This window comes from Chenopodium album, chromosome 25 (genome assembly GCF_948465745.1).
Source record: "Chenopodium album chromosome 25, dcCheAlbu1.1, whole genome shotgun sequence".
NCBI lineage: Eukaryota > Viridiplantae > Streptophyta > Magnoliopsida > Caryophyllales > Amaranthaceae > Chenopodium > Chenopodium album.
This window is the reverse complement of record NC_137858.1, coordinates 21,925,119-21,951,577: the sequence shown is the minus strand read 5'-3', so window position 1 is coordinate 21,951,577 and position 26,459 is coordinate 21,925,119. Positions and strand designations below refer to the sequence as shown.

Here is a 26,459-nt window from a genome sequence, read left to right as displayed (position 1 = left end):
GTAGAAAATTAAGGCAAAACAAGGATAAAAGAAGTAGAAACTTACCACAACAATGGAGAAACACGAGCGTCTGAAGAGGAAAAATGAAGAGCGAAAATTTTGAAATGAAAGTAATAAAGAAGGGAAGATGAAAAAAATAAGAGAAGTAAAAGAAGTGAGTAAAAAGGGGGACAGTGAATTTAATACGGAGTAAAGGGGCGGTTAGGCACGAAGCAAAGCCAAACCGCCATGTCACTTCAAGGCCTGGATCATCAACACGTGTCCTACCCATGCAAACACTGTTCCCGCCAAAATAAAACACGTGCACTTCAGCGGGAGTGATCGAAAATCCTCTCCGCGAGCTCGTCATTTCTCAGACTTCAGCGAGAGTAAACGAAATTCCTCTCCGCGAGCTCGTCATTTCCCAGGCTTCAGCGGGAGTAATATAAAAAATCCTCCTACAGTCCCAACAAGCCACGACCGAATGTGCGCCCAGCGGGCAGAAACTGAGCCATCACAAAATCCAAAGAACAACAATAGCATCGCCATCAAAGACAGGACCTGACATCCTAAAGTCTCCGGGTCGCAGCAACAACCTAGAGACTTGAGGGGATAGGAGCATGCAGGATAATTCAGCCAGACGACCCGTTGAGCCACGACCGATAAGGCTACACGCTCATAATAGCTGGCATGAATAAACCTCACGCCATCTCTTGAGGGGCTAGTTGTAGGGGATAGCTCCTGATGAGCTATTCTTTCCAGTTGGGCTCAGTTAAGAAGGCTACGCTGCATAAAAAAAGAGTCGGCATGAGTGACCTCATACCACCTTTTGAGGGGCTAGTTGTATAGGATAGCTCCCGCTGAACTATCGCCCAGCCCCCAGGGTGCGCACTCACCGCCGAGAAAGCAACCAAGAAGGGCTCTTCAGCCCGATGGAGTCAGCCCGCAGAGCTGATCAAACTGAACTCTCCATCAAGGAGATTGTACACCTATAAATAGAGGGTAAAGTACAACGGAAAAGAGGTTAGACACTCAAGTTATTATACTTTCTATATCTCTCTAAGTACACTCTCTCTCTCTCTAAACACTCTCTAACTTAAGTTTCGGAAGGGGGTTCCTCGAGCCACCCCCGAGGGTAGTTTACGTGTGCTGCCGTGTGTAGGTTGTTAACGGGACCCAGCTCACCCAGCAGAACCCTTGGATCCACGCCTGAAACAGATAGATTAAAAGACTTGAAGGGATTTGAGGATTGGTTCTCAATGTAATTAATAGGGAGTTGGTTATTCACACCCCATGGGAAACGATAGATAATCTTGAAGTTCTTAGCTGAGGGCGACAAACTATCCGTACTTCGAAATCAGAAATAGAACTAGAGGCTGCAAGAAGTTGTCTTATATTGGTAGAACATTGTATATAAGGCTTCTATTTTCATTCTCCCCAAATTAGTGTTGGATGGGGTGCAAGTTGTGTCAAAATTATCCCTAGTAATGGATTGTAACACTTGTGAGGTGACGATTGATATTTTGCCACTGACAAGGATAGACAGCAGCTATTCATAACATTAATCCATATTACATACAAAAAATTCACATGATATGATGCATATAGCACAACAATCTTCTATAGTTGAACCTTATCCACTTCAACACCCCCGCAACCCCCTTCCTCTAAAATTAAAAAAAAAAAAAAAAACAAAAAATATAATGTTACACTTGCAGATTCTTGAAATCCTATAAACTAATGTCAGGTGTATCATCTATCTTTGTACTGTACTATATCCTTTATGCTTGTAGTTTTCATTTGCTCGAGAGCTCCTGCATGTCAAGCTTAAAAAAGAATGGCAGGAGTACGCAAAGGACCAAAATTTGCGAATTAATAACCCTGTTCGCATTGATTGGTTGAGAAGCATATGGGCATACTTTTCTATCTTAAACAATCTTGCCACGGACAAGGACTCTTTCTGTCTAATTACCAGCACAAATGGAGCTTTTTCCAGATATCAAATTTGACCACGTTGAAGAAAGGACACCATCACGAGTAACTAGGTAGATAATGAATGTAACATATGCTAATGTTATAGCACAAACTACGGATCCAAACAACAGTCCATTCACTTCAGACATAAAAAAATCGAGGAGGAGGTAACCATTGATGACAATGACAAGCGCAGCCACAGTCCATGAAATCCTCTGGAAAAACAAAATATATAAGAAGTAATCAGTTGGCTTCTCATAGCTGTCAGCTAATTAATGTTTGATCTCGGATTAAGCATGAAAATAGAGGTGGGTAGAATAAAATGAATGCATCTTGAGTGACTTGAGTAAATCATCTTTAAACAGTACTCCGTAAAATAGAGTTAAAAGCATGATAAATATGCAGCAAAGACAAATAAATAATCAGTAATACATGGTATATGGACAGCAATTCTGGCATCAACCTCTAGTCTACATTAATGGGGGCAAAGGTGGGATTGTTTTGAAAAAATCAATAAGTGGGATTGTTTTGGGAATACCAGTGAAAGGTGTGATTATTTATTTCAATTTTTCCTATTAATAAAAAGGAAAAATTGACATTTACTACCAGCGAAAGCACCATATGTCACATTTGCTACCCGTTTTTAAAAATATTTTATTTTAGTACCACCTAAAATCACATAATTATAATTTCACTACCACTTAATGGAATCTAAGTTTATTCAAAAAAAAAAAAAAAAAAAAAAAAAAAAAAAAAAAAATTAAAAAAACAAAAAACAAAGTAACCCAGCCACCCCCTCCACCTAGACTGTCGCCCCCTCCCCCTCCCCGGCTCCCCCCTGCCGGCGGCCAGCGCCGACGCAAACCCACCCTCCTCCTTTCCCCCACCCTACGCAGCCAACCTCCGCCGGAAACCACCTTTTTCCCCTGCTCCGATCCCCACCGAAAACCACCTTTTTTCCCCTTTCTCCACCAGAATTGGCCCCTTCTCCGTAGTTGCTCCACCCAAATCGACCCCCCTCCCCTTCCCTTACCCTTTTCGGTGCCGCCGCCAGCATGGGGGAGGGGTTGGCACTGAAGTGGAGGGGTGGTTGCAAGTGTGGTTGAACGGTGGCTACACCCAACTAACGGAAACAGTAACGGCAAAGTCATGTGGTAGTGAAATATATTTTTTAGGCATTTGTGTGGTAGCAAAATAAAATATTTTTTTAAACGGGTAGCAAATGTGACAGGGTGTTTTCGCTGGTTGGAAATATCTAATAAAAGGTCCATTTTTAAAAATAAAAGTCATTGTGTTATAATAAAGTTTATAAGAGATTTAATATATTTTATAATGAAAGTTTTAATATGCTAGTCAATATAATAAAAAAAATCATTATAAGAAAATTAGAGCCACTATATTCAACATAACGTCGGTTGGCACGTGTTCACAAAAGTTGTTTAAAAGGATCATTATGATCAACATAGTCTTGGCTATACATGTAAACCAAAGGATTACAATAATATTATTGTCAACCAAGTCCACATAATTATTTTCCCAAAGAAAAAGCATAAACATAATCCTTATGCTATTGAAAATTAAGGTTCTATTGAGACTACCAATGCAGCACGTCAACAAAAGTACTGCAATCACCAAAGTTTTAGCAATAGATTATTGAAAATTTTAACAACAACGAACCAACCTTTGCCCCATTCTCCCAAAAAAAATAGACAAAAAGTTTGCATTTTTTCTCCCAAAATGAAACCAAATGACCAACTAGTCATTTTTTTTTAATTTTCCTTTAATGATCTTTTTTTTTTTTTTTTAATGAAAAGCCTTTAATTATTTTTTTACAAATTAACAAAACAATAAAAAAACACACACACAAAAAAAAAAAAAAAGACCACTCTCGCCACCACTCCCCCTCCCCCTTCACGGCTTCACCTCCCATTTTCGACCATCCCCTTTCCAACCACCACTCCCCCTCCCATTTCCACTGCATTTTTCGACCATACCCCGCTCCCCATGAAACCCCAAACCGACAATCCCTAAATCCAAAAAAGTGAGAAATTGATGTAAAAAGAAAAAAAGAATTGGAAAATTGAAAAATTAAGGATTTCGGTGGGGTGGTTTCGGATCTTGGTGTTGGTGAGGATGATTATGGCAGGTTCCGGGTAGTGGGTTTTTGGATCTTGGTGTTAGTGGGGTGGGTTGGTATGGTACTTTCAGTGGCTTGGTATGGTGGTTTCAGTGTTTTTGCTGAACTGGTATGGTGGTTTCGGTATTTTTGGTGTGTTGGTAGGTGGTTTCGGTGTTTTCAGATGGGTTGTTATGGTGGTTGCGTTGGTTGGTCTGGTGATTTTGGTGGTTTGGTGGTTGTATGTTGGTTTCTATGGTGGTTGTTTCCGGTAGTGTATATAGGTGGTGGTGTAGTGGGTGGAAGTGATGGTTGTGGTGGTGTAGTGGGTGGTTGGTTGGGAGGGGGGAGGGGGCTGACAGTGGTGGGAAAGGGATTTATTTATTTATTTATTTATTTATTTATTTTCTGTAAAAATTATCAAAATTAAAAATAAAAAAAAAACTCTCACCAATGATTTAATGGCAAGTGGTTTTTTACCTGGTATAAGAGGTAGGGTGACCTGCTTGGTTCATTTTGGGAGAGAACATGCAAACTTCTGTCTATTTTGAGATGATTTAAAGAATGGTCCATTTTGGGAGAATGGGGCAAAGGTTGGTTTGTTGTTGTTAAATTTTCCAAGATTATTTGGATATGCACAAACTTTTCCTAAAAATGGTTGACACTTGTTTTGTGCCTATGAAATGAGAGTGCTGACAAAGGGATGCTGCAACACCTTCTGCCATGGTGTTTGATAGAGTTAATTTTAACATCCTTCCTAATGGTGTAGCTTCATATTCCTCAACGCTAGTCACTTGACTAGGCATCTAGGATGCTCGGTTATGAGATCAGGGGTATTCTTGTTTTCCTAGTCATTTGTTCTTATATCTGTTTTAATGATAATATCTACATGTCAGTATGTCACCAAATAAAATTTTATTGTCTTCAATAAAAAAAAATTAAAAAAATAATAAAATTTTAAAAAATAAAAAGATAATAAAAAAAAAAAGGAAATAAAGAAAAAAACCAATGTATCAGGCTATCAGCAACATCAGAGAACCTTTGAGAAACATTCTAGCATAAATCAATAGGAATCAAGAAATGCTATTAGTTATGTGAAATGAAACATTCCGATTGGGTCCATAATGTTCTGATCTAGGTCATAAGCAGGTATTGTCATTTCATTCTCAGGCTGAAAATGTGTAATCACAACCAACTTCTTTTGTCTAGCGGTAAATTTAAGTAGACCTATAAGCACATCACTTCATTTTCTTCTTCTCCATTGAAGAACATCTTATGTTATCACCTAATATAAAATAATATTTAAGTTAAAATGCAACTATGCAAGGCTAACTACACACTAGTAAAAATATCCTAATTAATTCTATAGTCTATACTGCTGTTTGGTCAATGGATATCTATTTATTGTTTCTAGACTTTCTTTTCTATTTTTTTGTTCTTCATTTGTAATTTACAAACAGATGAAAGTACAGATCTTTCTATTTCACAGTTCATTATCCTTAGTATTGCTACATTCTACAGTAATTATCAACGATGCAGTTGTAGCTCATTGACTTTATAGACACATAAAATACACAGGGCTAAACCCTACCAACCTCCTACTAGTAATTATTACTAATTTTGCTACTTTATGATGTTCGTTGAAAATGTAACAATTCCATATGAGTAAATTAGAGCATGTTTTGTAACAGTATTTTTTTTATGGACACAGACCAATAAACCATTATTGTTATTGAGTGCTTTGACTAAAGGGTCTAGGTAACATTTACCTTTATTTGAGGGTAATGTTATCCACCTATAAATTACCGCTTTACAACTTTTAGTATCGATTTTCATGACATTTCTCAAACACACAAATTCAAGTGATTTCATTCCATGAATAAAACCAAACAAATAAAAAGATAGAGTTTATTGATTCCTTCCCCCCCCCCCCCCTCCCCAAAAAGGCAGAATAATTGCACAAAATTCTCAGTAATGCTGGCAAAAAAATAGAATAAGAGACTAGCTTTTACAATAGATTCATTAAGGTGTATGAGCACACTGCAAGGTGGTTAAGTAACAAATTGCAATATTGTTTACTAAAATGATCGGTTCAGTCATAACCTAATTCCTTTTCCTAATTAGCAGGCACTTAATTAATTCAAAAAAACCAGAAGGCTGTGAACAAGCAACACAATATTACACATCCTATAGAAGTAGACATAGTAACACTGCATCTTCTTTCTTCCATAATCTTATCACTAGTTCAGACAATTGACAGCACACAAAATGTTTTAGTTTGTTCCACAATCTCATCCCTAAAACGATGGCTTTCAAGATCATTACTATCGAACTAACAAGAAAAAAAAAAACACATGGCTCTACTTCGATGAACTCAATCAGAACCATAGTATTTCCTCATATCAAGAGTAAAAAGAATGTTAGTCGAAGAAGATAAGGTTGTTCAGTCTACAGCCATAATTGGCTCCATCGTCTTTAGTATTTAATACTATGGAAAGAGCAGTGTTCAAATAAGTAAAGAGCATCAATGGTAATGACCTTGTGATTTGACGAAAAGAATATTCAGCATCTCCAACAATTAGAATATTGTTGTCATGTATCAAGGTCAAACTAAACATCAAAGCATCTTATAGGAAGTAGCACAAGTATCACATACCTGAAGAATTGGCCCAACTTTGAAAGAAGCCATCACTTCCTCTTTTGCCACTAAGGTAAGAAGTGGGATAAGAGCAAATGGTATTTGTATAGATTGGAGCACATTAAGCCATTCATTCAAAACATCCAATGTAGCTTCAGATGTATTAAAAACTATAGCAATAATCATAGTTGGCACTATAGCAAAACTTCGTGTGATTAATGCTCTAAGCCATTTCTTCAAGCGAAGGTCGAGAAAACCTCCCATGATAAACTGCCCAGCATAAGTGCCAGTTATGGTGCTACTCTGCCCAGCAGACAATAACCCAATCCCCCATATGTACAAAATTGGCAATAATCCTCCTCCGTATTTCTCCTCCAAGTATTGTCCAGCATTCACCAAGCCAATGCTACTCGCTTGTTTAATGCCATAAAATCCCTTAGCAAATACGGTGGTCAAGAATAAATTTATCATGAAAGAAACTAGAAGGGCTATGGTGGACTCAATTGAGTAATAGTTAAGGGCCTCCTGTACATGTCCCTTCTTCTTGGGATCTATTTTCCTCGACTGCACCAATGCAGAATGCAAGAAAACATTGTGGGGCATTATGACACAACCAACAACTCCAACAGCTTGCCGGATAGTTTTTGAGCTTAGTTTAGGTACTAGGACACCTGGAAAAGCAGTGTCAACATGTTACATTATGCATTTGCTAAATGCAGACGAGGCCAGCAGCCAAGCACAAACTATGACTAGGATAAACTATCAATGTGTAATTACCTATAAGAAGTTCCTTTCCGCTGGGCTTTGCATCAGCAAACATCCAAGCAAATGACAGAGCCATTGTCCCAATGAGAACTGCAAAAACAGCTTCTAGTTTCCTCACTCCGTAGTTCTCAAGAAATAAAAACATGAAACATGAAACTCTAAGAAAGAGCATATTAAAAAGATGGAGGTTACGGAAATGCGCATGTTAAGGTGGATGTGTGGAAACACTTTAAGAGATAGAATCAGAAATGAGGTTATTCGCAAGAAAGTAGGTGTGGCGGGCATTGTAGATAAATTAAGGGAAAATCGTCTGCGTTGGTTTGGACATGTAAGACGGAGACCCGAGGGTGCACCGGTGCGAAGAGTGGAAGAGTGGGACCATGGAGGGATTAAACGAGGAAGAGGGAGACCAAAGATGACTTGGTTGGAAGGAGTGAGGAAGGATATGAAGTGCATGGATTTACGTGAGGATGAAGTTTTGGATCGTAAGGGATGGAGGAGAAAGATTTATGTTGATGACTACACGGAATAATCAAATTTGGTTCATGTTAGCCGACCCCACTTTTGGGATTAAGGCTTTGATTGATTGATTGATTGATTGATTGTTCACATCAAAGATTTAGTAAGTCAATGATTAGCCATGCCCAGTTTATACATACAAATTCAAGTAAAAACATTGGCATGTAGAATCCCCACCGACACACACGAAAATATATATATATAAAGAAGAGTACTCAACTACACAAAGAAACCATACCAGGACCAAAGGGATAGGGATTGTTCTGAACTCATTTTAACGATAATTAGCAACATTCAAGGCCTTTTTTTATTTATTCATACATGTACTTTGGTACATTAAATTCTGTACCAATGTCCAAAATCATGGTTGTATCCAATAAATCAAAGTACAATTATATGTACCCTATTACAAGAGCAATGTCAGGACAGATTTACAACTGTAGAACAAACAAATATTACTCAGAAGAGATGCAAGTATATATGCCTTGATCATTCAAAATGGAGCTACAAACATAAACATGATTACTAAATGTCGGTTGTTCATAGACTAGCTCATAAATTTAAGAATAGTTGAAGAAAATATATTAAAACTCACCAGTCAGACGCGGTGATAATAACACCAGCCCAAAGGGGTAAAATCCCACGACTAAGTATCTGAATAGCAATTGCACTTCCAATAACCTCTTGAATATCCGCCCCAATGAGAGCGATTTCTGCCATGATCCACAACAAGTATCGCGCCCAATTCGGGTATTCCTCTCTACAAAGCTCAGCTAAATGTTTACCAGTAGCGACTCCGATTCGAGCCGAAAGTAGCTGAATCAAAAGCCCCATTGCCGTAGCCCAAAGCAATAGCCACAACAATGAATACCCAGCAATAGCTCCTGCTTGTAGATCCCCTTCTAAATTACCGGGATCTAAAAATGCTATACTCATCAAAAACCCTGGACCAGTAAATCGCCATAGTTTCTTCCATGAAAAGGGTCCTGGAGTTGTGTAATCACTTAGGGATTCGACATCGAAATCTTCTATGCATATTTTGTCGCCGGATTCGTACGCAACTTCTGAATCATCCTCAAGTTCTTCGAATAATTCGATTGGTTTTTTTGGGTTATGGGGTAAAAGTTGATTGGATTCTGAAAATTTATCATCGTCATTGAATTCAGCTGTTGATTCCATCATCATTCAGTGGTTCAATGGATTCTGAAAATGGACCGAATATATTGACCAGAAATTGAGCTATATGGTGATAAAGATTAACTAGTAGAGGATGAAGCACAGGTATTATGATTTTGTCAGGAGATTTCAAAAGCGAGATTTAGTCGAGAATTTAGGAACGAAAGACGTCGCTGTTTAATTGTCTAAATTGAAGGTAACGGTGGACTTGCGGTTAAGGGGTGGCTTGTGTTGTGCTCGTGGCGTTATAACTTGTGACTTGGACTTAGCTGAGTTGGATTCTTTCAATTGATAAGTGAGTTTAAGGTGAATGTCTTTGGGATTTAAACTTTGGAAATTTTGTGTAGAACTACCCTAAAGATAGGGTTATTTGTGAACAACTACTCATTTTTTTTTTATTTGTGCAGAATTACCCACAAGTTTGAAAACATTTGGGTAACATTACCCATGAACATTTTCCGTCCAATTAAGACGTTATCGGAGCCCACTTTTTTCACTTTTTCCACCCAATTAACTCTCCGAGTTTGTTTAAAGGTTTCAATTCACCTTAATTAAACTAACTAGGGTTTTAATTAGAACTCATTTTAGGGTTCATGAGTGTAAAATTATTTGGGGATTTTGATTTCTAAGGTTTGGGGGTTTAATTGAATTGGGGTTTTTGCTTATTTTAGCATTAATTGGCCATTGTAATTGATAAAAGTGAAAAATTAGGCCAACACAACATTTTAATTGGGCGGAGAACGTTAGTGGGTAGTGCTACCCTAACTTTTAACGTTTCCAAACTTACGGGTAGTTCTAAACAAATAAAAAAAATGGGTAGTTGTTCACAAATGACCCTATCTTTAGGGTAGTTTTACACAAATTTTCCTTAAACTTTGGCAAATTTGTAAGAAAAAACCTTTTAAATGCACCATTTTGCGGAAAAAAACCTTTTAAAAGCTTTTTTGCAAAAGAAAACCCGATTTTTAACATTTTTGTAAAGAAAAATCCGATTGTGAATTTTTTTTGTTCAAGACAACCTAATACCTCTAATTATCTTGATTAATCTCTAATTTTTTCATATCAACCTCTAACTCTTACTTAATCATTTTATAATTAAATAAATTTATAAATAAAAGCAAAAAATCAAAAACCACCCCTCTAACCACCAGCAAGCCGCCCCTCCCTTTCCTTCTCCCATGGCAGCAACCACTATACCCCAACCGAGCCACCGCTCTAAACCCCCTACCCCGGTGACCCACCGCTTTGAATCCCCTAACCCCGGCGACCCACCTCCCTTTCCCATCATCGAAGACAGGGAAGCTGTCGACCTTGAGGGCAAAAATGGAATTGGAAGAGATGAGGGGTTGTGACGAAAGGGAGGGTAAGAGATAAGGAATTGAAGCCGGAGTTTAAGAGGATTTCGGCGGCGTAGTTTATGGTTTTGTCGGAAATGGAGGTGAGTTGAGGAATGAGGAAAGAGAAAGAGGAGCGAGAAAATGTTGATAGAAGTGTGTGGACTCCATTGTTGAGTGTTTTTGAGGTCTCTGGTTTTTAGGAAATGCAGGTCTCGGTCGGCGGTGGAGGTGAGTCGTCGGGGGTTGCGGGTTTTTGGGAAATGCAGGTCTCGGTGGAGGTGAGTCGTCGGGGGTTGCGGGTTCAACGCGGCGGCTCAGTTGGGGGAGGGGGGCTGCTCTCAAGGGAGGGGGAAAGGGATAAGGTGGCTGGCTGCCATGGCTGGTGTTTGGGGTGGTGATTTTTGTTTTTTTCTTTTTTATAAATAAAATTAATTATTTAATGGTTAAGTGAGAGTTAAAGGTTAATTAGAAGAAATGAGAGGTTAATTAAGTGAATTAGAGGTTAATTATGTGGATTAGAGGCACCAGGTTGTCTTCAACAAAAACATTTTAACTTCGGGTTTTCTTTTACGATAAAGCTTTTAAAAGGTTTTTTTTTGCAAAATTGTGCATAATTTTTTTTTTTTTTTTTTTTGTGGCAAATTTGCCTTAAACGTTTAAAGGGAGAAATGTTATGCACGTATAAATGCATAACAAAGGGCATTAATATAACTACACATATGTATAAACGAGTGCATATTTTAGTACTCCCTCCGTTTTTAAATACTTGCTCCATTTCTCCATGCGCGGAGTTTTAGGAGAAATTGGAGAAAGTAATAAATTATGGAGGTAGTGGGGTTGGTGGAAAAATAAAAAATTGTAAAAAAAAAAGTTGTAGAGAAATTGGAGGAGAGGGAATATGGAATTAATAAAATATGATAGTTGTTGGGTCCATTAGGTGAGAGAAATGAATTAAATATTGTAAAAACTTTCCAAATAAGGAAATGGAGCAAGTATTTAAAAACGGCCGAAAAAAGAAAGTGGAGCAAGTATTTAAAAACGGAGGGAGTATCATTAAAAGATCATTAATACCACTGAACATACGATGATACTATTATGCATATAGTGGTATTATATATGCATTCAGTTTTACTAAATTTATGCATAAATTGTACCACTAAAGATTCGATGGTACTATATAAGCTTTCAGTGGAACAATCAACATGTAGTCGCCCATCACATGAGACAATCTAACCAAAAAAAAAATGGGGTCCACCAACATGTTGGAAATAAAGAAAAGGAATTCAAAGGGTCTGAATTGGTCGCCCGATCGGGAGGAGCTTCGCCTGACCAGGCGCAAGAAGAGTCGTAAAAATTGGAGTTTTGCCGCCCGCAACTTGAAAATTGGCTGGAAGTTCGCCCGACCGGGCACAAGAGCAACCCAGCTGTTGCTGGGTGCTCGCCCGATTGGCGCAATGTAGGAGTTTATTAGGTACTACGCAGCGGAAAAACATGAATCACATTCATAAACCACCTAAGCCGAGGATCTCATGCATAACACATAAAGAATAAAAATTATACCTTTGAAGCGTGATTCCACGTGCGATCGGGCAAGAACAATGGGAGATAAAGAACCCCAAGCGTGATTCCTCTACTTGGTCCACGGGCACAAGTTAAACCTCCACTAATGCTAGTTAGTCATGATTGAACGCTTCAATCAACCTTCAACGGAGAAGAGTGACACGAGCTAACCACGGACCACCACGACGAACACCACGAGCCACCATGAGGGGGCACCGCACGTGCGTACATGAGGGGAGAGGGGAGGGCAGTGAGGTGAGGACAGTGTTTAGGGGTTTGGAACTTGGTTGCTTGTTTCACAATATACTGTGTGTTGATTGTTATATTCAACCCTAGGCATGGATCTTATTTATGTATCATATCTCTAAATAAGAGTCCATGTCAAGCCCAAACACCTTATCCTAAACACACTACTCTAGCCCAACGCTCTACATAGTATGTCATAATCTCATGAGGCCCGTTAATGGGCCTCTTACTTGTTTAACCCAATACCCTTATGTGTGACCTCATGGGATCCATTTTATTGGGCTTTGGATTATTTAACAAGCCCAAAGATCATTTGTCATATCTAGCAACAAACAATGACGACCCAAAAGAATGAACTTATTATCTCCATAATAGTGATCCTTAATATATCTAGTAATTGCACTTATCGAAGACATAACTCCTTCAATCTCCCACTTGTCTGAGACAAGTGCACAATATTCAAATTCCTTAAGTCAATGTGTGTCAATTTGATAATATGATTGTATCTCATGTCGTGATCATATTAATCTACAAATATTTTCTTAAAAAACTGAGTTAGATTCACAAAACAAATGATTACTATGTAATTCATTTGAGCACGGCCATGCATTTTCTGAATTCTCCCTCTTCAAGGGGCAAAGACACATTCCTAATTAAATAGGTAGACTCAATCCAATCTTGTGGCAACCAAAGCTCCCACTCAACTCATGAAGTAACCGGGAAACACCCTTTATAATCCCCAGTTACGGCTAGACGTTTGAGTGTACCACAACTAAATCAATCATTGAATGGAATCAATGTTCCACTCATGTCAAGGGAATCCACTAATATATCCGGAAGCTCTATACTTGAACTTCAAAGTAGATCTATAGTTTGATCATGCATCATTCATGCATATCCATGTGATTGACCAAGCTTCACTACGCTCCTATAGCCCATGAAACTGCGCTATCCAATCAAACTTTACATGCTAGTCCATTTATTGAAATCATTTATGTTCAGTTTAATGATTCCGAACTAGGAACTTAAATAATACATGGATTTTGTTCACCAGTGGGGTTTCATTCACTAGGTCATGAACATGATGAGCCCATCAATCCATGATTATTTTGGACATTTTATTTAATATCGAAAACCATAATTAAATAAGATTGAAACCTTGTTTTAATTGATAAACATAATTCTTCAAGTTAATGTATTACTTATGTGACATGTTTTCTTAAAACATACACAACTTAAATTACATAACTTGCTACAATCCAAGAATCTTAGTATAACTCTCATACCTTGGTCATGGAAGGGGTTTAGTATGTAGAGTTCATGAGAAATTCTCATAAACATGAATTTTTTCAATTTCTAAATTTTATAATCATATTCATCTCATACACTAAGAATTTTCCTTTGTCGTTTCACAAGGAACTTAGGAATTTCTAATTTGTATTCCAACGTCACATTGGATTTCGATTGAAATCTATCATCATTTGTTCTTTAAAACATGTGAATCAAATAGACGAGTATAGTCCATGGCATGCATGATGCATCCTTTGCAAAATGCATAAGGAGCATCACTCAAAACCTTAATTTCATCAACCTTTCTCAAAGCATTGAATCATTAAGTGTAGACACCTAAAAATGTCTCCCCAAAACCAAACACGATGATGAACACCTTTCACCGCCGTTATTGTTCTGGTTGAGTATTTAATCTTTGGAGTGCTTAAATCCATGTTCTATCCAATATATTTCATGAACCAATCCAATTTCTAGCTCATTTCCCTAAACCATAACTTACTTTCCACATTCCGTATCCACATCTCAAAACCGAGCTGAACTGATTTTATGACTACATGATTTTGATACAATTATTATTTGGTTAGATAGTCCTTTCAATAAGCTTTCCAACCATATATTATAAGCCCAATTCCAAGCTATAACGAAAAAGATATGAGCAAAACACTAAACTCGGCCCAAAACCGACACCCTTCTACTAAAACGGCCATATCTTAAAATCTAAAAATCATTTTGACCTGATTTTAATTGGGTTGGAAAGTAGACTTGATAAGATTTCCAATGATATAATATATGCCTCATTCCAAGTTATAGATCAAAAGTTATGATGATTTTAAAAAAGGGTAAAAAACTGGAATCACCGTGTCACGGGAGTTTGCCCCGTCTGACGGTGCCTGGTGCCGTGACACGGTACTGTGCATTGTGTCGCGGTGCCATTTTTGAATCTCTTTCGCGTCATATTCCACCGTGGTACGGTACCTGTTGCCGTGACACGGTACCTGCTGCCGTGACACGGTGGATACTGCCGTGTCACGGTACCGTGCCGTGTCACAGAATCTTCTCGTGTCTTTTCCGCGTAAACCCTTCACGCGTTTTTACCCCCGTAGGGCAAATATTTCCCGCGTCACTCTAATTTTCCCCGCGTCACACTAATTTCCCCCGTGACACGGTAGAATCTGCCGTGTCACTGTAGAATCTACCGTGTCGCGGTAGCCTTTTTTAGGGTTTTTATGTTTTTAGGGTTCCGTGTGTTCCCTCTGCTCATTTTCCGTATAAATAGGACCCCCCCTTTCTGCAGTTCAAGGCATCAAATCCTTCTCTCTTCCTTTCTTTTCCACCAAAAATCATTCACTTTTCTTTCTCTCATATTCTAAGCCTCAAGCCTACATTCCTGATTATATCATTCTTCCCTTAAGCACTCTAAGGAGTCCATACAACACCCGAGGTTCCGTCCTCAAACCAAGGTGTGAAAGGTACAAATAGCTGAGGGTTTGGACCAAATCAACTCTACTTTTATTTAATTTAATTATTTCCATTTGATTTATTTTTATTGAAGTTACTAACAATTTTCATGATGTAGCAATTTTAAGGAGCGCGCGTAATGTGAGTAATTAATTAATTTAATTACTTATTATTATTTTATATTGCTAATATCATGATTATTATTATTATTATTATTTGATTTGACTAACGCTATTATTGTCGAATTGCTTCCAATATTAATGTTTATTTATTCTATTATTTATGATCACCATATTGCATGTTAAAGGGAATATGTAATTGAAAATCACGCTTAATAAGATAATTTGGACAACCGGTTTAGGTTCCTTTAATCTTGTTATTTAATCAAGTGATCACTAATATTTTAGAATTATATGTTGCATTAATATTCAACCAAATTAGCTTAATAATAGTTTGGAGCAAATTGAATATTTGTTTGTATGCCTTTGAGATCGCAGGAACACTTTTCGCAATAAGAATCGAGTAGAGGCCAATACGGGCGAATATGACTCCATGACTCACTTCATACCATCATCCCCGATCCTCCTTTCGTGGTTCCGAACCATATGGAGTTAGTAATCTCATGGATTATGAATGGGGTGTAACCTTCACGGGTCAATCGTTCTTGCCTATCGCTGTCCCTTTTCGTGGTTGCCTTAAATGATCCGTGAACGGTTTACAAGTTCCTTAAAAACTTGTTGGCGGCTTCCTACTTTCCTTGTCTCTAATCGTTGTCCCTAATCATATATATCAATTCCCACTTCCTATGAGTGTCAAGCATATTCACCACATGCTTTTAACGTAGGCGCACTTCGAATGACGCCTACAATTTGGCGACTCCACTGGGGAGGATTCTTGGTTATTTATCGATTTTAGTGATCGGTATTTAATTTAGATGAGTGGATGAGACTCGAAAGATTCTTGAAAAATATTCCTGTGATTAATTTGGCATTTTTGCATAAGTATAGACGTTTTAACGTCGCATTTTGATCTATCCTGTGGGAAAAATTGAACAACTTGATTGCGTACGAAGAAAAACAGGGCACCAGTCAGATTTTCTGACTGTCGTGTCACGGCAGAATCTGCCGTGTCACAGTGCAGTTCACCGTTTAACGGTGGGTAGCACCGTGACACGGTGCTCATTGCCGTGACACGGTAGTCCTTAAATCAGTCTAGTGGCTTATTTATTCTTCTCACAGTCAACTTCCTTCGGTTTTTCTGAAAAACCGTATTTATTCTACATACGTCTTAGCCCCGGGAGATTTAAGCTCTATCAACCCAAAAACGCTCATGGCAATAAGGGTTCACCCGAGTTATTAAATCCACCTAAACCATGGAGTCGAGTTCGATTTCATCACGAACTCGCGGAGCCGCCCGTTGGCATACACCCTCAAGGGAGGCTTCCTTGCTAACGCGTCCAAACTCTTAACCATGGTACCCTTTTGACACCAAACAAACCTGACCATAGTGGAACATAGAACTAGACCTTAGGTTGCGAACTCTTCTTTTCATCATTGTGCCTACGTGTTCTATGTGTGTATATTTGATCGTTTTGATCTAACCTTAACGATCTTTCTTTGTCTATGGTGGATTATTTTATGACTAACAATTGCCAATGGACCGTACTCACTTAGTAATTAGCGTTAAAAAAAAATGTCGTGCCACGTCAGCTTCCACCGCGCCACGGGAAAGCTCACCGTGTCACGGCAGAGTCCACCGTGGCACGGTGGATTTCAGAAAAAAAAAATGTCGTGCCACGTCAGCTTCCACCGCGCCACGGGAAAGCTCACCGTGTCACGGCAGAGTCCACCGTGGCACAGTGGATTTCAGGAAAAAAAAATTTTTTGCCGTGCCACGTCAGCTTTCACCGCGCCACGGGAAAGATCACCGTGTCACAGCAGAGTCCACCGTGGCACGGTGGATTTCCAGCAAAAAAAAAAAAAAAAAATTGTGCGTTCCACGTCAGCTTGTGCCGTGACACGGTACAGTTTGCCGTGTCACGGTGCCTAGCAAATAAGTCCAGTCAGTTTTCTTTTTGTTAATTTGGTCCTCGCATTAGTCATTTTGGTTACTGTTCACATGTCTAGCCATACGATCATACCACGAGTCTTATGACATCACTTAATCACTCACGAGTCAAGAATAGTCCACACACTTTCTTTATGTTTCGACTTGAGTCATGCACCATGTCGTTCATGATTGTATACTAGGTTCATGCACCCCCATTTTAGTCATAAAAAATGAGTGGAGTTTTTCTCACCTGTTTTAAAATATCTTTTTTTCCTTCCTTTCCTATCTTGAGCAATGAGTCAAACAATTAAATGAATTTATTTCATTTCACAGTACTTGGTTAAGGAGCAGGGGTAGATTGTTACGGTTCGAGTCATTACCGCAACAACCTCTTAGGTCTAAGAGCGTCCAAAGAAAACTTCACCATCTCTACATCACTTATCATTTTCTACTTTCAGTTTATTCCAATGGCTACCAAGGAAGATGTTGAGAATATCAACAAATCCATTGAGGCAATGTTTGCCATGATGCAAACACTCACTACCAGAGTTGACACGGTGGAGCAAAACAATGTTACTGTGGCTGCAATGGACGAAATCAAAGAGCAAATGAGCAAGATTTCTGAGGATTTCACCTATGTGGAACGACCTCCCACTCCTTTGGATATGAAGGACAAACTGCCTGACAAGTTCTCCACTGCTGATATCCCCAAGTTCAAGCCAACTGACAACCCAATGTTCCATTTGAAGGCGTTCTCTGCAACTATGGCTCTCAAGAGACTGGATGTAACACTCTTCCCTACGGTGTTCCCTCTCTCTTTGGAGCATGCTTGCCAACAATGGTTTTATTCTCTAGATGCCAAGCAAACTGCAACTTGGCAAGATGTCGTCGACAGTTTCATGAATCGTTACAAGTGTAACATTCAAACTAAAACGTCTGAACGTGAACTCTCCATTCTCAAACAGAAAGAAAATGAAGGCTTCACCGCTTATCTGAACAGGTGGAGGGAAACGGCTGCACTCTTGGTAGATCCCCCTAAAGAAAAAGAGATGGTTCGCCTCTTTATCCATAACCTAACTTACAAGTACAAGCAACACCTTAGGTTCTTGCCTTTGAACACTTTCGAAGCTGTATATGACATTGGCATCAACATCGAGGATGAGCTAATAAAGACTGCTGGTAGTAACAATAACAACACTTGGAAAAACAAGAAGAACGATCTTCCTTCTTCTTCGTCTTCTAAGCCAGAAAATACTACCAATAATATAAGCCAAGTTGATCTCAATGAAGTATTAGCTCTTGATACTCCATTGCCTAAGAAAAGGAGAACCTACACTCCTTTAGGAATGAATTATAATGCGGCCTTTGATCGCCTTTACGGTCAAGGCTTGATCACACCTATTGGGCCATTTCCAGAACCAAAACCCTGAAGAAAGGAGTGCTAAGTGGAACCCCAATGCCTATTGCAAGTTCCATCAAGGAAGGGGCCACACCACCGAGCAATGCTGGAATTTGAAGGATGCCATTCAAGACTTAGTAGATGCCAACAAACTTCCCGTCCCTCCAGGTGGTAAGAAATAACAAGCAGCAATGAAGACAGGGCACGACGAGCCAGCGAGATTTCGTGATTTTTTGCCTTTCCCCCTTTTAAGTCTAGCATAGATTTCTCTTCCTAAGTCTGTTTAGATTCCCTTTTCTATAATTTGATAATTTTGTTATCTTATTCACCATTTCCATCAATAAAATGACCATTATTCCTTTATATCTCGATTATAGCAATTTTCATTTTAAAAAAAAAAAAACAAAAATTGCCTAACTAAACACAAGGTACACCAATGATTTGAGGCACCTTTGCAACCCATTCATTCCTTTAAAACATTTTCAAACACTCATTCCATTTCTTCGTCAACCACTTTGAGCCTCGTCTAACGATTGACCTTATTTATTCAACCCACATTGACTTAACCCAGGGATGGAAAGATGTGCAATTTGTGTAACAGTAAGAAAGCAAGTTCAAATAAAAAAAATAATAAAAAAAGTAAATAAAAAACAATGTTTAAAGGCAAGTGTTCCAATGTCTTCGATATGAACACATCTCAAATTGCGTCCCTCATCGAGTGCTTGGTACCGTGCCTGAGAAACATGAATGCTAAGTGAGTGATGAACCGCATGATTTGAGATTGCCTACATTGATTCAAAAGAATGAAAAAAAAGAAAGAAAAGAATTTCAAAGAAAAAAATATGTGAAAAATAAAACTTGCAAATTCAAAGTTTTCAAATACACAATTACACATCTCGAAGGGTTTCTCTCGGGTCTTGAGCCTTTTATCCCTTTCTTCCTTAAACCATCAACTTAACCACATTACAACCCTTGAAAGACCTCTTTGAGGTATACATACACTTGTGCAAAGTTCGGTTAGAGCTACGTTCGGCCTGATTCCTAACGGATACGTAGGCAACCTCACATTGAGGTGCGGCCACATTCATATTCATATCCATGCATGATCGAGTAAAAAAAAATCTAATGCTTACCCTTACCCATTTAGAGCTAGACTTGGGGGCTTGAACCCATATCACTTAGCTTACCCAACCTAACGAGAGTCATCATCTTTGACTCTTCTCACATCTATTTCCATCACCACAACCTTTGCAGCCAACATTAGTATCACTTCCACACACTTCACTCACACATACATAGCCATATCATCTTTCCCTTTAAGAACCCTTTATCATGAAATCTTGTTTCAACACTGTGCATGTCATCATATTTCAAGACAACATTCTTTAGAAGAAACATTGTTTACTTGCCTAGCTTCCTGACCTGAGCAATGTTTATTGTTTCACACGTCGCATAATGCGTTGAGCATCATTTATATGTCAATGATTTTTAATCATACAAAGCATATCGTGCTTAGCTCCTTGACCTAAGCAACGTTCATTATGCAATAATCACTTCATCTATATACGTGCTTAGCTTCCAGACCTAAGCGACGTTCGAGATCTTTTCTTTACACCATATATGATGCTTAGCTCCATGACTTAAGTTAATTCATCTATCGTGTCACATGATGTAATTGTCCTTAGCCTCCTGGCCTAAGAACATGTATCATGCATACATTATCTTCAAGAAAAGCAATTCGATCCATGCATGCGATTCATTTCGTCTTGCTGAACGAGAAGTTCAAAACTTCTTCCCTTTTTCATATCTTTTCTTTTGGGGAAGTTAAAAAAAAAAAAACTTTTTCAAATTTCTTTTTTGAGGGAAGTTCGAAAACAAAACTTTTTTTTTCACGTATTTCTTTTTCAGGTGGAAGTCGGTACCCTCTACTCATGACAAAAATGACGGAAATTTTTTAGTTGCTTGTGTCTGCACACACACTCAAACTATACACACACAGTCACAAGTCATACTCATGTCATGTCATGTCGTGTCAAGTCAAACTTGGTCGAGTCAGTTGGTCAAGTCAATCATAGTCTATACGAGTCCCCTGGCAGATTTTATTTTGCAGGTCTCAATTACAGCCCACATCCGGGGACAAGCGGACCATCTACAGCCCACGTCCGGGGACAAGCGGACCATCTAAAGCCCACGTCCGGGGACAAGCGGACCATTTACAACCAGCCCACGTCCGGGGACAAGCGGACCATTTACAACCAGCCCAGGTCCGGGGACAAGGGGACCATTTACAACCAGCCCACGTCCGGGGACAAGCGGACCATCTACAGCCCACGTTCGGGGACAAGCGAACCATTTACAGCCCACGTCTGGGGACAAGCGAACCATCTACAACCCACGTTCGGGGACAAGCAAACCAACTACAGCCCACGTTCGGGGACAATCGAACCACCATCATTTCACGGCGCAAGGTTCTCGATACAAAGAGACTTGCAATTTCATCATCAGACAAGTTTTTCCTCAAGCATGGAAAATTGTCATATGTCGACTTTCCTCAAGCATGGAAAGTATCATCCGGTAGCTTTCTTAAAGCATAGAAAGCAACCAAATTTAGCAGTTGACTTTCCTCAGGCATGGAAAGTATTTCCACGAAATGTCATCCGGTGGATTCCTTCAAGCATGGGAAGATACCAAGCATCATTTGTTACCGATACACTGGTGTCAGAAACGCATTCTATCCCTTTACTCTTTTATCTGTGGAACTAGTATTTTTCTGCAGGTATCGGCGTATACAGAGTGATTTAGGATCGCAGAACTTCTTAAATCATTCTCTGTCCCAATAGACTACTTTGACTATCGTTTTCGAAACTGTCGTTTCTACAAACTCAGTCAAAGTGGGGTCTTCTGTAGACACCTAAAAATGTCTCCCCAAAACCAAACCCGATGATGAACACCTTTCACCGCCGTTATTGGTCGGGTTGAGTATTTAATGTTTTGAGTGCTTAAATCCATGTTCAATCCAATATATTTCATGAACCAATCCAATTTCTAGCTCATTTCCCTAAACCATAACTTACTTTCCACATTCCGTATCCACATCTCAAACCCGAGCTGAACTGATTTTATGACTACATGATTTTAATACAATTATTATTTTTTTATATAGGCCTTTCAATAAGCTTTCCTACCATATATTATAAGCCCAATTCCAAGCTATAACAAAAAAGATATGAGCAAAACACTAAACTTGGCCCAAAACCGACACCCTTCTACTAAAACGGCCATATCATAAAATCTAAAAATCATTTTGACCTGGTTCTAATCAGGGTTGGAAATTAGACTTGATAAGATTTCCAATGATATATTATATGCCTCATTCCGAGTTACGGATCAAAAGTAATAATGATTTTAAAAAAGGGTAAAAAACTGGAATCACCACGCACAGTGCAAAAGCACCGTGTCACGGGAGTTTGCCTCGTCTGACGGTGCCTTCCCCCGTCTGACGGTGCCTGGTGCCGTGACACGGTACTGTGCATCGTGTCGCGGTGCCATTTTTGAAGCTCTTTCGCGTCATATTCCACCGTGGCACGGTACCTGTTGCCGTGACACGGTACCTGCTGCCGTGACACGGTGGATACTACCGTGTCACGGTACCTGTGCCGTGTCACGGAATCGTCTCGTGTCTTTTATGTTGGGGTTTGGTGAGTCCGACTCACCGCGGAAACAACCCCGACCCAAGGAACCACTCGCAATTAATAAAACCATAAAGCATAAATAAATAATCACAAGAAAGGAAGAACGAATCATACCCTTGAAGCGAGCTTCGCCCTTACAAAACGGGCTCTTACTTGAAAGCTTCAAGCACCGCAAGCGCCGTGCCTCCAACGGTATCCACCCACAAAGGACGAACACGACTTTAAAGTCCGCTACCTTGGAGTTAGCAAGGTCCGACCAAAACCCGAGTGTTATTAGAGTTTAAGAGTTTTCCCAAAAATATGGAAAGCTCTTTCTAACTCCCACTCAAGCAAAGAATTCTCAAGCCATGCCATGACTATTTATCAGGAAGTATGCCTTATGAATTTCACTCATCTTTCAATGTGGGACTTTTCACAAAAAGATCCCACATGGAAAGATTGGTGAATTCAATCCTTAGTTAAATAAACAAAGGAACAAGTAACAAGTGTCACATGGTTAGGTGTGGACCACTTTCTCATTTGGTCCCCAAGGCATTTCACATGCAATGTGAACTAACCATGTGTCACCCAACCTTGAGCCCCAAGTTGGGTTCGGTTGGCCCATTTTATTTTGGCCCGTGTCCATGACCCATCAACCCGGGTCCACGGCCATTGCCACATGTGTCACCACCGTGGCGTGCCGCCACCATGGCGCTGCCACTTGGTTGCTGCCACTAGGTGGCTGCCAATGTGGCGGCTGCCAACGTGGCTGCTGCCACTTGGCGGCTTCCAACGTGGCGGCCACGTGGGATGCCACATGGCGTTTTGCCATGTGTGCTGCCACGTGGCATGCTCCTATTAGTCATGCATTCCTAGCCTTTTGCGTGGCTAGGATTTTACTTGTTACTTGATGCATTTTCCCGTCTCCCCAAATCCTAAATTTTGGCTCGACATTTGAGATTCTCCGACGCTCGGTTTCGACGCTCCAAGCTTGAATTTTCGACGTCTAAATGTTTAACACTCGGGCGACGAATTAATTTCTTCCGAATTAATTCGTCGAGTCAGTTCGTATATTTTGCTTGGGTGTGACCCGAAGGGTTCAGTCAAGATTAAGCTGTAATATTAATTATATTAATATTACTGATCGGAAGCGGCCTCCACCCAGGCATTCCGATCACTTGACCTTGCTGAATATATTAGCTTTCTAATAATTCTGAACCCGCTATCAGAATAATACACTTGTTCGAAGGACACCATTCCTTTCAATCTCCCACTTGTCCTTCCGGACAAGTGTGCATTTAGTGTATAGCCCCGTTCCTATGTCTCTTCATGTCTCTTCATGAACTACAGAGTAAGATTACTCGTCATCTCTGTTACGTCCAGAAGTGTTTCTCGAAATCCGAGTTTGACTGTCGATAAGCAGATGATTTCTAAAATCCATCTGATCACGGCCATGCATTTTCACAGTCTCGCTCTTCGAGAGGCCTTGTAAACAACAAGACATGTTCCCTATTGTTAGTAGGGGGACATTTCCAGTCTTGTAATGTAGCTTCTCTTACTAAGAGGACTCACCCACCTAATATCTGTCTTTATAATCCCCAGTTACGGCAGACGTTTGGCGGATACCAAAGCGGACCAGTACTCAAACAAGAGATCTCCCACTACTCATGGTCAAAGGAAAAGAGTTCCGATAGTAATAATGAGAAAAATACTTATGACGATTTTTAAATCTCTTAAAGTATTCTCATAGGTCGATCCGGTATGGTTCTAAACCAATACCTGTGCAAATGATTTATATCCTCATAGCACAAGAAACAGTGCTATAAATCATACTACACACTAATCTCTAATGGTCATTAATCGTCCACAAATAAACGACCTTGATTAGGGATAATTTTCGATTAAGATATTCAACGTTCACTTAATAGGTGTTTCTTTATCCAAGCCATTGACTTGATACCCTATTTTGAATATTTATTAAAATCGAATGGACTCATTATTTAATTCTAAACCACAATTAAATAGTTTTGTGGAATATTTAGAAATATTTTATTCCACTATGAAACTTCACAATGTTTCATCTTATGATAAATGGTTTTTCCCAAATGTTTTAAGAGTAGTACTCTTCATAAAACATTCATAAAAATCACACTCATATTTGATATGATTGATTTCTTTCATGCAATTATGAATGTTGTCGTTCACTTATTGCATAGGTTTAGTTATAATTACTTTGCAAACCTTAGCATCTTCATTATCCACCATTTCCATAATAAGATGATAAAATTTTGAGAGTGTTAATGGATTACATGTGATTCAGGATTTATTGTCCAAGCAATGGCTCCCACTCATTTTTATGATTCGAGACCTTCTACTTGACAACCTACAATCATCAACGTTCAACAACGAACTTTTCCATTTAACATCTTTCCTTATTATTGCCTTTAAGGCAACAATATTCTCAACATATATTTTAGTAGACTCCCTGATGATGCCTTGCTTAGGTTTCACTCCAAGCGACTCACAACGATAACGATTTGGGATACCCTAATCACTTGTGAGCATGGAAATTTTCCTTAAATTCCCGCACATTATACATGGATGCACATCCATGTAACCATTCTCAAGCCACGACACTTCTTGCCTCGTGCTTATAAATGGCATCCTTGCTAAGGATCTAATCCTTGTTAAGGTTTGTGCTTGCAACATCAAAACTCAAATTATATTTGTTTCCATGCGTCAAGAACTCATTCAACTACTTATCTAAGTTCTTTGGATGTTCTTGACTATAATCTAATGATCTAATACTTAGATTAATGTCTATTGGTATTATATACGTACTTCACATGCTCTAAGCATTTAAGTCATCTGACGATTCCATATCATAGCTTTACATGATGGATTTAATTCTAGAATTATTCTCAATTTTATTCCATCCATGTAACATTTAGCTCATACAGCTACACTAAGTCTTGCCAAATTGTTCGCTATATGATGTGGTTGAAAGTCTCCTACTAGAGTCTTTCTCGTTTGACTTAGTACTTAGCCTAGCTTATACATAGGTCAAACATTTACTTAGCTTCATACATATGGGTCGAAAGCCTTTCAAAGTCCTTCATGCTTAACATGGTAATTTCTTTTACTCATTTAAACATTTAATTAAGTCTATACCATAGAACTTAATTCCCAACATGTACTAAGTATCGTCTTTAGCTCGGTTCATTGTCGAAAATACTTTCAAATCTAAACATTTAGCATTTGATGGTTGTTTCACAATAGAGTTCGTAAACTTCTTGTTGGACCATTACTTTTGCTCCCACTAAACTTCTTGTTCATCAGAATTTCTATGTTTCTCCATAAGTCAATCCTCTTATTAACTTTATGAGAAAACACGTTCCAATTCCTTCATGCAATGCTTCCTTTAATCCTATGACGGATTCCATGTGCTTGCTTTCAAATCTAGCATTATTTAGATTTTCAAAACCCTTAGACTATTCCATAGTCACTTCCAAAATCCTATTTTGGGTAAGCGGTTTTTGTATCTATTTTTCCATATTTCATATGTGCAATTTTGCTAGATTAATCACGAAAAGACTTGAGCATTCTGATTGGTGAATGGGATTTTATTAAAATCAACTCCTTGATATTAATTATATCCTTTACAACCAATCTAGCTATGTATGCATATACATTTCCACATTTGTTAGTTTTCTCCTTGAAAACTTATTTGCAATCGATGGGTCTTTCACCTTTCATGCAAATTAATCAAGTTTCAAACATGATTTTCAAACATGGAGTCTATTTCGGATTTTCATGGCCTTTAACCATTATTCGGAATTTGGATTTGTCGTAGCTATCTTACAAGACATTATTCCTTTACTATCTAATAGTAAATAGTATGCTTGTAAGTCTTAGGTTTGTTTCTAACTTAATAGAAACTTTATAGGATTCAATCCAAGCCTTTGGTGAATTCTTTACCTATACGGGGTAATTGCATCAAACACTGAGTTTTAAGGCGCTTTCAAAGCCCTTTTATTATGTTGATCTTAATCCAACATTTTTAATGTTTTGTGAGTAATGAATTTTATTTTAAGGCACTTGTAAAGTCCTTTTGAGTATTCTTGATCAAGCATTCTCATGAAGTCCTTTAAGGTCTTCCGAGATTCTCAGTTCTAGTTTGTTGTTAAGTTCGATGGTTATCGAGTTCATTGTCCTCCCATTTGTCGTTTTGGAAACGTGTTACTTACTAGAAAGACACCACTTAGAGCAACAACCATTATGT

General features: G+C 38.8%; 1 protein-coding gene across 1 annotated transcript; it reads right to left on the bottom strand.

Moving 5' to 3' along the window:
• Positions 1 to 1,467: 1,467 nt before the first annotated feature.
• On the bottom strand, positions 1,468 to 9,362 carry LOC145613271 (metal transporter Nramp2-like). The gene is made up of 4 exons (XM_081668344.1): positions 8,596 to 9,362; positions 7,485 to 7,630; positions 6,726 to 7,378; positions 1,468 to 2,168 (listed from the first exon to the last, which is right to left on the bottom strand). Exons 1-4 carry the CDS (start codon positions 9,174 to 9,176, stop codon positions 1,944 to 1,946), a joined length of 1,605 nt encoding a protein of 534 aa, XP_081524470.1. The 5' UTR covers positions 9,177 to 9,362; the 3' UTR covers positions 1,468 to 1,943.
• Between the last annotated feature and the right edge of the window lie 17,097 nt (positions 9,363 to 26,459).